Source organism: Onychostoma macrolepis, chromosome 01, assembly GCF_012432095.1.
Source record: "Onychostoma macrolepis isolate SWU-2019 chromosome 01, ASM1243209v1, whole genome shotgun sequence".
In the NCBI taxonomy this organism is placed as follows: Eukaryota; Metazoa; Chordata; class Actinopteri; order Cypriniformes; family Cyprinidae; genus Onychostoma; species Onychostoma macrolepis.
The window spans coordinates 16,170,337-16,185,846 of record NC_081155.1 but is presented as its reverse complement, the minus strand read 5'-3'; the positions used below and the strand labels follow the sequence as shown (position 1 = coordinate 16,185,846).

The 15,510-nt window shown below is 36.5% G+C and overlaps 1 protein-coding gene across 12 annotated transcripts in view; it reads left to right on the top strand.

The window, feature by feature from the left end:
* mcf2la (mcf.2 cell line derived transforming sequence-like a) overlaps positions 1-15,510 on the top strand; it is a 69,997-nt gene that overhangs the window by 25,140 nt on the left and 29,347 nt on the right. For all 12 annotated transcript variants that reach the window (XM_058774494.1, XM_058774456.1, XM_058774465.1 and 9 more), the window contains 2 exons: positions 6,923-7,006; positions 13,979-14,093. In XM_058774494.1, the coding sequence (XP_058630477.1) occupies positions 6,923-7,006; positions 13,979-14,093 (199 nt within the window). The remainder of the gene's footprint in view (positions 1-6,922; positions 7,007-13,978; positions 14,094-15,510) is intronic.

The following is a 15,510-nucleotide window of genomic DNA, read 5'->3' as shown; positions in this document are numbered from 1 at the left end:
CAGCTGGCCTTTTAGTTGGCTGTTGGTGTGATTGTATAATTGATATGGCACTGTTCACATTTGTCCATATAGCTGGAGCCAGACCACATGTCTGCGTACATCTCACACACACACACACACACACACACACACACACACACACACGGTTACAGCGCCCTCATGACACTCAACCATGTGCGCTGTTAATAAGCCATTTGGGACTTTATTTGTTAAGTTGTTTGTGTGTGTTGTGAGTGTGTAAATAATGAGCTGGTGCGTAGTTTTGTGTGATGAAGATCAGAGGAGCAATCCACGTGTGTGTGTGTATAATGGTAATGTTGTGGCTTAATGGTATTATTGTGTTCTGTGGAACTGCTTTATAGCTAAATTGAATGTTTTGTAACTCATAAACTTTGCAACTCTTTTATCCTGTTATTGAACTAAATTGAGCTAAATAATGAATTGTCTTCTCTAGTCATTTTATAACTGATGAATTTTGCAACTGTTTATTTCTGTGAAGCTGCTTTGCTACAGAACAATCTTGTTTTGTATAAAGCATTATATTAATAATGTGACTTTATGGTTAAGGATCTGAGCTTTGCAAATACAGATTGACATTTGATCTTAGAAGGACAGTACATTAAAAAAAATCACTAAATTGTCATTCTGAGCATGGACGAGTTACTTTTTTCTGTAGAATGCAAAAGAAATAAAGAAGAATGTTTCAACTGTTTTAGTCCACGTAATGAAAAAATAATTGCATGGACAAAAAGAACACTGTTTCCCATTTTTACTAAATACCTTCTTTTGTGTTTCATAGAATAAGTTTGGAATAAAATAAGGGTCCGTAAATAACAATTTTCATTTTTGGGCAAACTATTCCTTTTATAATTAGTAATAAGTAATAAGGACAATGGCTGAAGTGACTAATAGCATGTGGCTAAGTCCTATGTTTTTAACTGTTGTTCTGGAACATTCATTGTATATTAGCCTTTTTAAATGTATTCTATGAGCTTCTTTTTGTTTAGGGTGCATAAAGCATGTAGTTATGGAAATCACAATGAGATATGGGTGTGATCCTTATGTAAAGGAAGATGTTATGCTTGCAGAATGTGTAAGTAACTCTCCTTGCTTTATTGCCTGGCCTTCACTGTCTAGTGTAGCAGTGATGGTTTATATTGCACTCCTGTGTGTTTTAACCTGGACTGGTTCTTTGTAGTTCAGACAGGCTCGGACATGACACAGCCGAAGAGGTCTTTAACAAAAACTGCAACATGCGTTTAACCTGGGCTGCTTGCACAGACATGAAGAACAAAGAGGATGTTTTCCTTGCATGTTAACATTGAGTGTGTATGTGTCTGTGCATTGGTGTGTATCTTGTTTTTCCATCTGAGCTGTTAGTGCAATGCTGAGGTTTTAAGCCACTGTATCCAACACTCTCCTGTAAATAATGCAGAGAGTGGACACAACCGCAGAGACACGGAAAACATGTCGTCCTTGTTCTCCTGCTCCAGGAAACAGAGTTCCAAGAGAGGTGAGATCTTGAGGCTCACAACTGCAATTTTTTTTTTTTTATATAGCTGAATCTTACATAATAGCGAAGAATTTGGATCTTGCTTATCATAAACTACAATATATTAGAGCATCAGGGTGTTAGTGAGATAAGACTCAGTGTTGCATGTAACGTTACATAATCAGCACTTTTGTTAAAATGAAAATATAAAACATTGTAAATTTATAAAACTTTATGAATTTCCACTGTTAAATTCAGTTGTTTTATTTTTAAAATGTAACACAAAATACAGTAGTTACAAACTGGACAAGTCTTGTTTTTAAGTAGTTGGGCACATTGTGTTTTTTTTTTTTTTTTTTAAATCAGCAAATTGTCAAAAAGTAATATTTGCGTTTATGAATAATTTCTGCAACTGTGATTCCGGTATAAATACACTTTTGCCCCATTAAAGTCATAGTACAGTTTAAATGTCATTACAACAAGGCAATCTGTTGTTATACTTTTGTGAACTAACAAAATAATTGAACAAAAGACAGCTAGCAGTTTCCTGAGATGAAGATGAAGCTTTTATTACTGGGATCTTTTAGGCTACAGTCCAAACTCAGATCTTCAGTCACACTGAGGTAGCGGTCACGGCTCACGGTCACCCATCCGAGTGGCATTAAAAATGTAAGGCTTTGTAAAGAATACTCGTCTATCCGTTGAATGGCATTAAAATGAGAGCGTCTGCCCTTCCCCCGGTTCTTCTGAATACCAGCACCCCGTGCTCCGATGCTGAATCGCTTTGTCAATGTGCGGTTGGCGTTCTTGGCGACCGTGCAGGGCCCGGGGCCGTTTCTATAGCCCTGTTATTGCTGCTTTGGTTTTGCGGATGTGTGAGAGGATGTTTTGTATTGAGTGGAGGCTCTGTGCCGTAGCTTTGTTGATTAAACACCAAGAGATGAGATGGTGAATGAAACGTTGGACGTTGCTCAAGCCTCTTTCTCATGAGCCCAGCTGAGGCGACAGTGACAAGACTAAACGCGTCCCCCTCGATCTCAACGGCCTGGTATTGTTTAACAGGAGTGATGGGATCAATGTAAATGAGAAACCATGTCCGGTGACTGGATATAGAGGATAAAATCACAAAATTACTCCTTTATTTAGTTGGTTTTGTTGTAGGCTGTTTTGGCTTGTGTACAAGAACATTTGACCTGAATGTTTAATATTTATTCTTCAAAATCTGTAATTTTCAAAAGACTGTTGAAAAATGTATACCATATTGACCCGAATATAAGACGACCCCCCTTTTTCCAGATGTACCTTTTGAAAAAAGGCTTTTTGTAAACCGAATCTTGTTTGAGAATATTTTTTTCTTAAATTATTTTCATATTGCATATTTTTCTTATTTTAATTTTTGTTTTGAAAGTATGGTAAATACTGGTAGAATGTACCAACAATCACATTTAAAAATATACACTTTTTGATATACCATAAGAATAAAAGGTAGCCCATCTGACGACAACAACAACAATTTAAAATATTAATAGTTTTCTATTTTAAAGCTTTTTTTTAATGCAATTTATTCCTCCTGTGATGGCAGATATTTGAAGCGACTATTTTAATGTTTAAGCAAATATGCTTATTTTTATGCTATTTGTGGAGACTGAGATACTTCACAGGATTCTTATGAATGGAAAGTTCAAAAGAACAGCATTTATTTGAAATAATAAATCTTTTGTAACAGTAAAATTACTCATTTCAAAATCTCCAAACTTTAAAGAAAAGAAATATATGTGTGTATATATATATATATATATATATATATATATATATATATATATATATATATATATATATATATATATATATATATGTATGTGTATATATATATATATATTAAATTCAAAAATTAAGTACTTGTAATTAGATTAAATTACATTTTAAAATACTCGTTATCAGGCTGCAGTTACATGATTTATTACATGATTATATATCGATTCTCTTTTTCATCTTTTAAGTGTTCCTTTCTGAAATGGCCTACCGCTTAAATTATTTGCACTAAGTGTAAATAGCAATAGATGCTATTTACACTGTGTACTGCGGTTTACCATCTACTCCCCTGGAGCTGACAGCCGTGTTTTGTAGTGTTGTCTAGCCCAATCACATGTTGGTGGGCGGAGTTAGTGTAAATAGCCTCTGCTAACAATGTGGACTATTTGAACTTAGTGTAAATAGACTCTCCGTAAATATAAATATATATGGACATTCATACAAAGACCAGTCATTAGTCAGGTGGCGACACAGCATTTGACCACTGGATTTACAAAAATCATTTCAGGTTTCAGAAGTGTTTCAACATTGCATCAACTACTGATGAACACATTCACTTTTATTTGAATTATTTAACCATATATTACGTATTATGTCCTTGGGAGGCTTTTGACTTTCAAACACATTAAAATGCATAAATTCACATAATTACCTAATAACATTGATTTTAAGTACCACTGAGATTTTAAAATAAATATTTTAATAATCAAGTATCACATTTGCATGTTCACGGTTCTCTGATGTTGGTTAATGGTTCAAAGTGATCGAAAGTAGTCTGATTGTATTACCTGAAATGTGTAATGGCTTACATTACCAACTACAATTTTTGTCATGTAATTTGGAATCAGTAATGGACTGCGATTTGTAAGTAATCTACCCAGATCTGCATGTGTGTGTATTTGCTGCTTGCTTGCTAGTTTTAAAAAATCCGTAAGGCATTTGAGTTTGTTCTTTACAGTGAATATTTTCACAGATGAAGGGGTTTCTGACATTGCTCTGTGTCATGTGCCCTGTTGCCGTGACTACATTCACAATGTAACAGCCTCTCATACCTAATTGCTTAAATGCATAATAGTGTTTGGAATACAATCCAATTTGGAACACAGAGGAACTTGTCATGGAATGCCTGGCCATAAATTCTCTTGACCTGTTTTTTATTTTACAAGTTATTCTATTTTTATCATTTAACTCCTATAAAATTGGTATCTTTGTGATGTTGAAGAACCTGTAGAATGAACCCTTATAGCCTGAAGCAACAAATGATGAATATGAGATGAACTTCAGGAGTACAAATATCCTTTACCTGAGTGTATCCTAAGGCTTGCACTAAATAACAAAGAAAAGCGAAGCATTGCTGTATTTATCACAGCTTCTCTTCAGCTTAACTCTGCCAATCTTTCAGTGCCAGAATCTTATCTTAACCTCACAAGCTCAGTTTTTACCTGGGCTGTGGCAGCTGTCTGTGAAGTCACGTGACACGCTTACTGAGGGTCACTGAGATGAGAAATCCTACAGTGATCTCAATCTGAATGTGGTCTGCGATCAGTGCAACAAGGCAGACTTTTACCAGCTTCCTGTCTGTGTTGCCAGGGTAGATAAAGGATTAACAGCTCTCGCTTTATCTGCAAGCATCTGTCTTTTGCTCATCATGGCCGTGGCGTGGTGTTGGGAACTGTGAAAACAGGTGCTCGTCTGTGATCAGTGACGTCAGGAGTGGAGCGGTGGGAAAGGAAGAGGAGTGTTTTGATCAGTTTGAGTAGAGCAAGTTATTGACCTTTTGGGGGCTTCATGGGAGTGTGCTTATATGGTCCAACAAATGAAGGCTTTGAGGGAGGCTGAACCTTTATTTAAAGAGCATGCACAATGTCATTGAACTTTACAGAAACTTAATAATAGGGTGAGTAGCCGGAGTGTTTTTCTGTAATGTTGTAATGGGTCTTGCGTCACTGTCCTTCTGACTTCAAAGAGGCCTTATCTTCTCCTGAAGGCTTCTCCACTGTACTCCACAGCTTTCAAAGAAGAGCATTTCCTGTGTGAGGAGATTAGATTAACATGTCGCTTTGTCAGATGTGCTGTTTCTTACAGACAATATAATGTATCACAGTATAATCGAGAGTAACTTGTAATAGAAATCACAGTAAAGATGAGAGTGTTGATGGGTAGAGTGCATCACAGCCCAAAATTAACACATGGCAAGTGTCAGATGTAAGTAAAAATGGGTTTTTGGGAAGTAAATAAAACATTTGTTACTTTCATTTGGAATTGCAATGTTAGATTTAAGATGAATTATAGTAATTTAATGAAAATTAATGCTTTTAAATATTTATTTTTAATAATATATATTATTTTAATTGGTTTTATACGTTTGATACATGATACAATTTTTACAAGTTCAAAATCATTTGTTTTGTTTATTCTGTTTTTGTTTAGAATTGTTTGCTTTTTTGTTGTTGTTTTTAATTTGTTTTACTTGATATTGATCTTGTAATTGCATTTGTTCTGTTTGTTTAGTTATATAATAATAATATTATTATTATTATTATTATTTATTTTTGCTTTTTGATTGTTTGTTTTTATTTGGGTTTTGTTTTGTTTTAGTTAGGCCACGACTGCCCCTTTTGTTTTGTTTTGTTTTGAATTGCAGGCATGGCAAGCCATCCTAACCTGTATGTTGATGACCCAGGTATGGTCTTTTGGACAGATGAATGTGGTCTTCTGTTGGTACCCAGATGGAGGGAATTTATCAGTATTTGTCTTGTGTACTTTCTAACATTTGTACAGTACAAACCAACAGTCCAATGAGTTTCTATAAAGCCTCTGCAGCAAAACTAATGGGGAAAAATTAATGATGAAATCAGTAAGCCCTCTCACAGTACAGTGAGCTGAATGTTTATCTGTGACCTACTTAAATTCTCAGCTCTTGCTGAGTTCAAGAGCTCTAATTCAGATTCCTTAAGGTTCCAAGCATCTCCGTAACAGCAGGAAAGACGGATGAAAGTGTGTATGACTGTTTCCAACTGTTGTCCAGTGACTTTATCCTTGCTAATGGGCACTGCGCCAGAGATTTGTCATGGTGGATAGTGTGTTCTTGGTTTGTTGTGATTTCACCTTTATTCAGACCAACATGTGTACAGATTCTGACCTACACCATAAGAACATATCTAAAAGTCTTAGAGTCTGAGCGTGAGAGCCATGTGCCGCACCACAGCAGTGACTCACACACACCGTAGCGGCTGAAGACGCTCAAAAGCTGCTTACAATAATCCATCATCAACCATCATGAGAAAAAAAACTCTCTCTTCCTCTTTTCTCTGTTTTCACCTTCTCGTCTCCACCCAACCATCCATTCATCCAACTTCTGCTCCATCTTTAAATGCTTTCAAACACTCTTCCATCCAATCTCATCTACATCCATTCATCCAGCTGCTCTTCTCAGACTCTAAGCAGAATCATGCGTCTGCACCATAACCTAGAAACACATAAAAAACATGAAGTGAAATTCGTGTGTCTATGAAATTGTGGTATAACCATAAACATAAACATTAACATGGGGAAACAACCATTTTTTCCTTGTTTATAGTGAAATGTTTACTAACTAAATCTGTTTTTGTCACACAGATGAGATTATGCTGCAGGAGAGCAGTCCTCTGTGTGCCGCAGACATCAGCCCAGACCTCAGGAAACAGTTCGCCTTCCTGTCAGGTGAGTCTCCTACACAATCAATCCCTGAATGCTTTGCCAATAAAGACCGTGCTCACTATGAGAGATTCTGAAAGTTTACCTGTACAACAAAACATTGATAACTCCAAAAAAAAATGTCATTATCACCTTTACCAGAATAACACAATTTTAAGCACTTGCATAACTTTGCCGTTCAAAAGTTTGTGGTCTGTATGGTTTTTTTGGGGGGGTTCCCCTGTTGCACTATTTAAAAAAAAAAAAAAAGAAAAAAAAAAAAAGTTGAGCCAGCTTGGAATTTTAAGGCAACCAGCTTCAGCAGATTTTTGAGTTTTCTCAACTTTGTCGTTTTAAGTTTATACAACAAAAATTTGAAATTCTCCCACAAAAATAAGTTGAGCAAACTCAAAAATCTGCTAAAGCTGGTTGCCTTAATTTTAAGTTAGCTTAACTTTTTCTTTTTTTTTTTTTTTTTTTTTTTTGCATCATTACTTGCAGCTTTCAGTGTCACATGATTCTTCAGAAATCATTCTAATATACTGATTTGCTTCTTATTATCAATGTTGAAAACTTTCTCATTCACTGTGATGTTTATAATGTAAAAGTGTCTGCTACAGGAAGTGAATGCCTCACTTAATCACTGATCTAATGAGCTATATTTATAGTGTTTTGACAGCATCATGAGTATGATTTGTCCTGTTTCACATGTGCCGTGTGAGTCAGAAGTGAATATGTGACAGATTATTTATAAACGTCTGCTTTCACAGTGTCAACGGCAGATTCGTTCAGAACGTGCACAGATTCCACACAAACACAGTCCCTTAATAACACTCCAGAAACTCTCTCCAGTCTCCGTAAATAACCCAGTTAGGGCTCAGCTCAGGTTGCCCAGGATAACGCCTGACTGGAGGAAGCCTCTTAATTATTCAGTGTTGCCATGACGATGCGCTTGACAAAGTTCAGAGCTGATGTGCTTTGCGAGGATATTTGATTGACAGTTAGGCTGTGTGTGAGGTCTATAGAAGAGTTTTATAGTGAATAAGAGGATTAGATTGGGATTCAGGTTTTGTATAAAAAAACAACTCATGCCTTCATTGCATCAGAGTCTCTGAATATTTACAAACCTAACTTTGAACTCATGCATTATACATGCCATGAAACATTTACAACAATACTGCTAGAAGAGTGACCAGCCAAGTTGCATTGAAGAAACAAGGATATTCCATTAAAAAGGGGAAAAAAATATCAGTGTTCATTTCACTTCTGTTTTCAGTTAACTTATGACCTTGTGACTTCAGAAAATGCTTCCTATTCCCCATTTTGTAGTGCACTATAGGGGTGACGTCCATTTTATTCTGTTGTCTGTGTTTTTAGCAAAGAGTATAATGTTAGAAGACCAAGAGGCGAAACTGTAGAACGTTCCATTGCAACAGCGGCGCCCTGCGCTTCTGCCGTTTTGGGGTGAAAGCGACTCGGCACTCCACCTAGATTCTAGCTGTCGCTATGGCAACTATCAGCTGATTTGTTTAAAAAAACGTGCATTACAGCTGAAATACAGCCTGAACGATGACAACAAAAACGTACAATCACTAGACTAGTGATCAAATCCTTTTAACAATTTATTTTACAGACTTTATTTTAAAGTCTAGAAACCATGTCAGTTTCGGCTGAAAATATTTTAAGTTCAAGTGTTAGCAATATAAACACTGAATACCAACATGAAATTAAATTAATGACAGAAAAATTAGGAATGTTGGACAATAAATATATAACAGGAATATAACCCCTGCTGGAAAAAACAATAGAACCCTGCCCAAAACACAATAGAAAATGTAATGGTTTTAATGTTTATAATAGGAATTGTATTGGTTTTAATGGAAACCATAATGGTGTCTACTGATATGTGATGGATTCTATTGGTGGGATGTTAAATCCTATTGCAAAAATGCCCAAAACACACTACAAAAAGGAATTTTGTAATGGTTTTACTGGAAAAAGCTAATGGTTTATAATGGTATTTTAATGGAAACCTTTGGAATTTCTGTGATGGTTTCTATTGGGCCTCTATTGTTTTCTTTTAGCAGGGGTTACCTGTATTCCTGTTATATATTTATTGTCCAACATTCCAAATTTTTCTGTCATTAATTAGTAAATCTGTAACTGTAAATGTGTAAAGTTGCATAAGCTCATTATAACTTGGTGTCATGTCCATATAAATCATTATTATGTTTTCTATGGCTAGGACCTGCAGTTCCTAAAAGGATTTAAGTTTACTACTAGACTAAAAACAGTTAAAGTTAGCAGTTGCATAAGACAGCGCTACGTCCCACTTCAAAACACACAATATTTTTACACTTTTGTGAATAATTACCTGTCAGGGTCTTTGTGAAGACGATAAGTCAATATTTTTTACTGTCACACTGATAGTTTTTGCAGTGGATTGCCCAACATTGCGTTCTTTTATTCCACTTTGACCTCTCTTTCGTTGTTATTTGGTCTATTTCTGTGTATATGTACTGTTGTCCGGTTGAAATTTTCACCCCAAAATGGCGGCCGCTCTGCCGAAGCACCACCTAGTGGCTGTTACCCAAAAAGCATCAGACTTTCGCCTCTTGGTCTTCTATACTCTTTGTTTTTAGTGGACAATTTGTTTCCCTCTATTGTGTGCACATTTTTAAAGCATTTATAGAGTATAGCTGATGTACTCATTGCACTTATTGCATTATGAAAAGCTTCAAATACTGTCCAAATAGTTTTTCCTTCAAAGATTTGCTCCCTCATTTTTGTTAACTTCATCCCAATATAGAGTATTCACTATTTAGTGCCATATGAATAATTGAGTGATTTGCTTATGCATTGTGTGTGTGTGTGTGTGTCCATGTAACATAAACACACAGAAATAAAATCAGTGCATATGTTTCTATGTTGCTCTGGTCTCATGCCTCAGTTCTCCACACAGATTTAATGACAGACCTCCACTGCTAGACGCTCCTTCTGTTTATTTCCTGTTTTCATTTCCTTTTTGCTCTCTTCATCTTATTTTCTTTTCTGGTCCTACTTTTTCCTCCCAGACGGCTGCAGAGGCCTGTGTCTGATATTATCATTATCACACAGGGTGTGTGTGTGTATCTGATGGAAACACCGGAAACTAAAGTCACCCAGTATGTGAGATTGGGATGAAAGCTCTTCGTGGAGTGTTTTCATCTCATTACTGTTAATGTAGTCCATGTTCTAGATTTCTTGGGTCTGTATTTGTGTTCTGATGGTACTTTATTTTACTACATTGTACTCTTTCCCATATAGTAATTTAGTCTATACCATTCTGCTCTATTTTTCAGTTTTTAACATTGTTCTGCTTCATATTCTACTGCTTTTTTCTCTTATATTCTACTATACAGGTGCTGGTCATATAATTAGAATATCATCAAAGTTGATTTATTTCACTAATTCCATTCAAAAAGTTAAACTTGTATATTATATTCATTCATTACACACAGACTGATATATGTTCAAATGTTTATTTCTTTTAATTTTGATGATTATAACTGACAACTAAGGAAAATCCCAAATTCAGTATCTCAGAAAATTAGAATATTACTTAAGACCAATACAAAGAAAGGATTTTTAGAAATCTTGGCCAACTGAAAAGTATGAACATGAAAAGTATGAGCATGTACAGCACTCAATACTTACAATGGGGCAAAAAAGTATTTAGTCAGCCACCAATTGTGCAAGTTCTCCCACTTAAAAAGATGAGAGAGGCCTGTAATTTTCATCATAGGTATACCTCAACTATGAGAGATAAAATGAGGAAAAAAAATCCAGAAAATCACATTGTAGGATTTTTAAAGAATTAATTGGTAAATTCCTCGGTAAAATAAGTATTTGGTCACCTACAAACAAGCAAGATTTCTGGCTCTCACAGACCTGTAACTTCTTCTTTAAGAGGCTCCTCTGTCCTCCACTCGTTACCTGTATTAATGGCATCTGTTTGAACTCGTTATCAGTATAAAAGACACCTGTCCACAACCTCAAACAGTCCAACTCCAAACTCCACCATGGCCAAGACCAAAGAGCTGTCAAAGGACACCAGAAACAAAATTGTAGACCTGCACCAGGCTGGGAAGACTGAATCTGCAATAGGTAAGCAGCTTGGTGTGAAGAAATCAACTGTGGGAGCAATTATTAGAAAATGGAAGACATACAAGACCACTGATAATCTCCCTCGATCTGGGGCTCCACGCAAGATCTCACCCCGTGGGGTCAAAATGATCACAAGAACTGCGAGCAAAAATCCCAGAACCACACGGGGGACCTAGTGAATGACCTGCAGAGAGCTGGGACCAAAGTAACAAAGGCCTCAAATCCTGCAGTGCCAGGCGTGTCCCCTGCTTAAGCCAGTACATGTCCGGCCCGTCTGAAGTTTGCTAGAGAGCATTTGGATGATCCAGAAGAGGATTGGGAGAATGTCATATGGTTAGATGAAACCAAAATAGAACTTTTTGGTAAAAACTCAACTTGTCGTGTTTGGAGGAGAAAGAATGCTGAGTTGAATTCAAAGAACACCATACCTACTGTGAAGCATGGGGGTGGAAACATCATGCTTTGGGGCTGTTTTTCTGCAAAGGGACCAGGACGACTGATCCGTGTAAACGAAAGAATGAATGGGGCCATGTATCGTGAGATTTTTGAGTGAAAACCTCCTTCCATCAGCAAGGGCATTGAAGATGAAACGTGGCTGGGTCTTTCAGCATGACAATCATCCCAAACACACTGCCCAGGCAATGAAGGAGTGGCTTCGTAAGAAGCATTTCAAGGTCCTGGAGTGGCCTAGCCAGTCTCCAGATCTCAACCCCATCGAAAATCTTTGGAGGGAGTTGAAAGTCCATGTTGCCCAGCAACAGCCCCAAAACATTACTGCTCTAGAGGAGATCTGCATGGAGGAATGGGTCAAAATACCAGCAACAGTGTGTGAAGACTTACAGAAAACGTTTGACCTCTGTCATTGCCAACAAAGGGTATATAACAAAGTATTGAGAGGAAATTTTCATGATTGTGTAGCCTACAGAACTAGACTGAGAGACCATTTAAAGGCCTTTGCAGGTGTTTTGAGTTAATTAGCTGATTAGAGTGTGGCACCAGGTGTCTTCAATATTGAACCTTTTCACAATCTTCAAATTTTCTGAGATGCTAAATTTGGGATTTTCCTTAGTTGTCAGTTATAATCATCAAATTTAAAAGAAATAAACATTTGAAATATATCAGTCTGTGTGTAATGAATGAATATAATATACAAGTTTCACTTTTCGAATGGAATTAGTGAGAAAAATCAACTTTTTGATGATATTCTAATTATATGACCAGCACCAGTATACTCCATTACTATATTCAACTCTAGTATACTTCATTATTATATATTCTACTGTTCTACCCATATATACATCATTCTTCTCTATTCAGCTCTAGTGTACTCTCTTTTGTTATATTTTACACTATTATATTCCATTCTACTCAACTGTATTACACTGTTCTACATGTCTACACTCGATTCTACTCCATTCTTCTGTTCTTCTCTTTTAATTCTCTCTTCTGTTAAATTCAAATATACTCAATGATACTCTCTTCTACCCTTTTATACTCAATTCTGCTCTGTTTTACATTTATGCTCAATTCTACTCTAATATACTCAAATTTACTATATTCTAATTTAACTCTATTTTTCTGTTCTTTTATGCTCCATTCTACTCTATTAAACTTGAGTATACTCAATTCTACCAAGCTTCTACTCTATTCTACCATTTATACTGTTTTACACTTTTGCACTCCATTCTACTATTTTCTGCTATAATATACTCCATTCTACTGTATTATATTCTGTACTTTTATACTCCATTCTGCTCTAATATACTATATTTTACCCTTTTATACTCTGATCTACCCTCCAATTCTACTCTAATATACTCAATTCTGCTATATTCTTCTATGCTGTATTATATTATATTGTTCTCAGGCTGTGTGTGTGTGTCACAGAGAGAGCGAGCAAGAGAGAGAGTTTCTTTAGTGTGTGTGTGTGTGTGTGTGTGTGTGTTGTGTCTGTTTGTTGAAGATGATGAATGACTTTTCGTCTTTTTGATTGCATATTGTAGTATAGTGTTGCGGAGTGACCCCCTCTCTCTCTCTCTCTCTCTCACCTGGTCCAGATGGACTGGAGCTCTTTGGGTTTGCTCGGCTGATGGTTACAAATGCGACAGCAGTGTCCTTTTCACCTCGTGTGTGTGTGCACCTGTGTGTCTGAGTGTGACTGTCGTAGAGGTGTTAATATGTGTGAGCTCTGCAGTGGATCCATCCTGCTCTATTAATCACAGAGTGCTGTAGCATCCAAATACACACACACAGTCACATGACCTCTGTCACTGCACCAAACATGTCCTTCTTCCTCTTTCCCTTTCTGTCTTTCTTTTTCTCACACATGCATAGACTATATCTATAGCCCCAGTAATGATTTATGATGTTTATCTCTGTGTTTTCGAATGGTCTCATCTGTATTTGCAAGGCAAAGCTCAATGACAGGAAAAGAGGAGATTTGAAGGTTTTGTCCTCATGCCGTTGCATTGTGCCCTTGACGTTGCCCCATGTCCTTGATGCATCCATGCAGTTCGTAATAGCTACAGCCATTTTTGTGTGAATGTACACAGTCTCTGTCTTTCTCTGCATAAGCTGTACATGGGAAGCTGTAGAAGTGCCCCCTTGTGGGTAGAAGACTTTTTAAATGCAGAAGTGCTGCTGGATTATTGTTTTTCTTGATCAGTAAACTAGTTCAGGAGGTTACTGCAGCTTCAAGGTCACTGGTTATAGACAATTCTCCCTCTGAATATGCAGGGTTTCATAACTTATATGCATCACAGGGCTTAACGGAATAGCCCTGATGATTAGTTTTCATGCTGCATCTTAAACAGAATTGCTAACAGCTGCCTTCTTCCAAATCTGCATTTCCAGGTGGCCGAGGACAGAATGGCAGCCCCATCATTATTTTCCCAGAGTACCCGGCGTTTGGTGAGCTGGAGGAACAGGAGTTTCACAACGTGCTGACATACCTGACTAGCGTTCCCAGGTGAGAAAACAGGAGGTGGAAGGATCAGTCATTACCAGCACTTTAAAAAACAAAAAAATTGCCCTTTGTTCAGGGCATTTGAAAATATTTTTCCTCCCAGACCTGGAAAAGTCCTTATTTATTGGCTACATGCCTTTTGTAAGTGCTTACAAAGTAGACGTGCATGCAAAACGGTGTGATAACATCAGTCTGGCCATTGATGCTGTTATTGGAAACATGTGTACTTCAATCTATTAATTCCAAAAATTGCATCCTGACATATAAAGCACTGTAACATGATTTAAAACCCAGCATTGATGAATGGAAATGTCATGAAAGTTCATTGGACAAAAAATGTGGTAACACTTAGCAAAGCCTATCTGAAACGATTTGTTTAACAATAGAAAACATTGTATGTATTTGATTTATGATGCATCATCTTTTAGTCACATCACTGCAATGTTGATGATAAACTAGATGAGAGAGATTTTTGGTGGGGTTGTTTTATTTCTTGAATTGGACAGTAGAGGGCACTCTAATGCTTTCCCATTGCAACACATCATGCTGTTTGCAATTCAATGAATTTGAGTCATGACTGCCTGCTTGTGTGTGTGTGTGTGTGTGTGTGTGGCTGCTGCCTCATTAATATTCATCATACATATTAAATTAGAATGTGTAATTATGTACACGATTAACAAGGTGATCCTAATGCCCCTTGTTTTACATATGCATTCTTAGTTTGTGAGTAATTTGAATACATGATTTTCTCAGGGAAGTATGTTATTATTGACCTGAAGATGCCTTCATATCAATGAGAGATGTTGAATTACTTTGCATGCATATCATTTAATTTTTTTTTTTTTTTTTTTTGAGTGTTAATCCCTGTGAAAGTTCACTGGTGCATTGGTGTATTTGCTGATCCTGTGAAATCCTCTTTAATTTAACAGCCCTTGTTAATATTCAAATGAAAGAGTGACTCTGGTCCTTTGCTTTCCATCACACTCTCTCTCTCTCCACCTCTTGTTTCCCCATTATTCCCATGAGAAACAGAGAGAGAGGGGGTGATTGAGTAATTAGATGGATTTCTTCATGCTGAAAATGGCTGATGGGGTTTTAATTTAGTTCTGAATGAAAGGAGTTCAGGAGCAAAATACAGCAGCTCATGGAATAAAGGGGCAAATGTCATGAAACCCCCTTAGGAATGTGTCCTAGTCATATTTTAACACAAAAGAAAAAGAAATGGGAGAATCATTACTATACTACTTTGCTTAAAACCACAAAGATATTTTGCATTGTGACATTAAGCACATTTAGCCGCAAAATTCAAATTCTTATAATGAAAACTAATTTTCATACTGTAATGCAAAGTAAAAATAAATGATAAAATAAAAATGTAAACACACAAAATTATGGAAGTTTTTTTGTTTGTTTGTTTTTT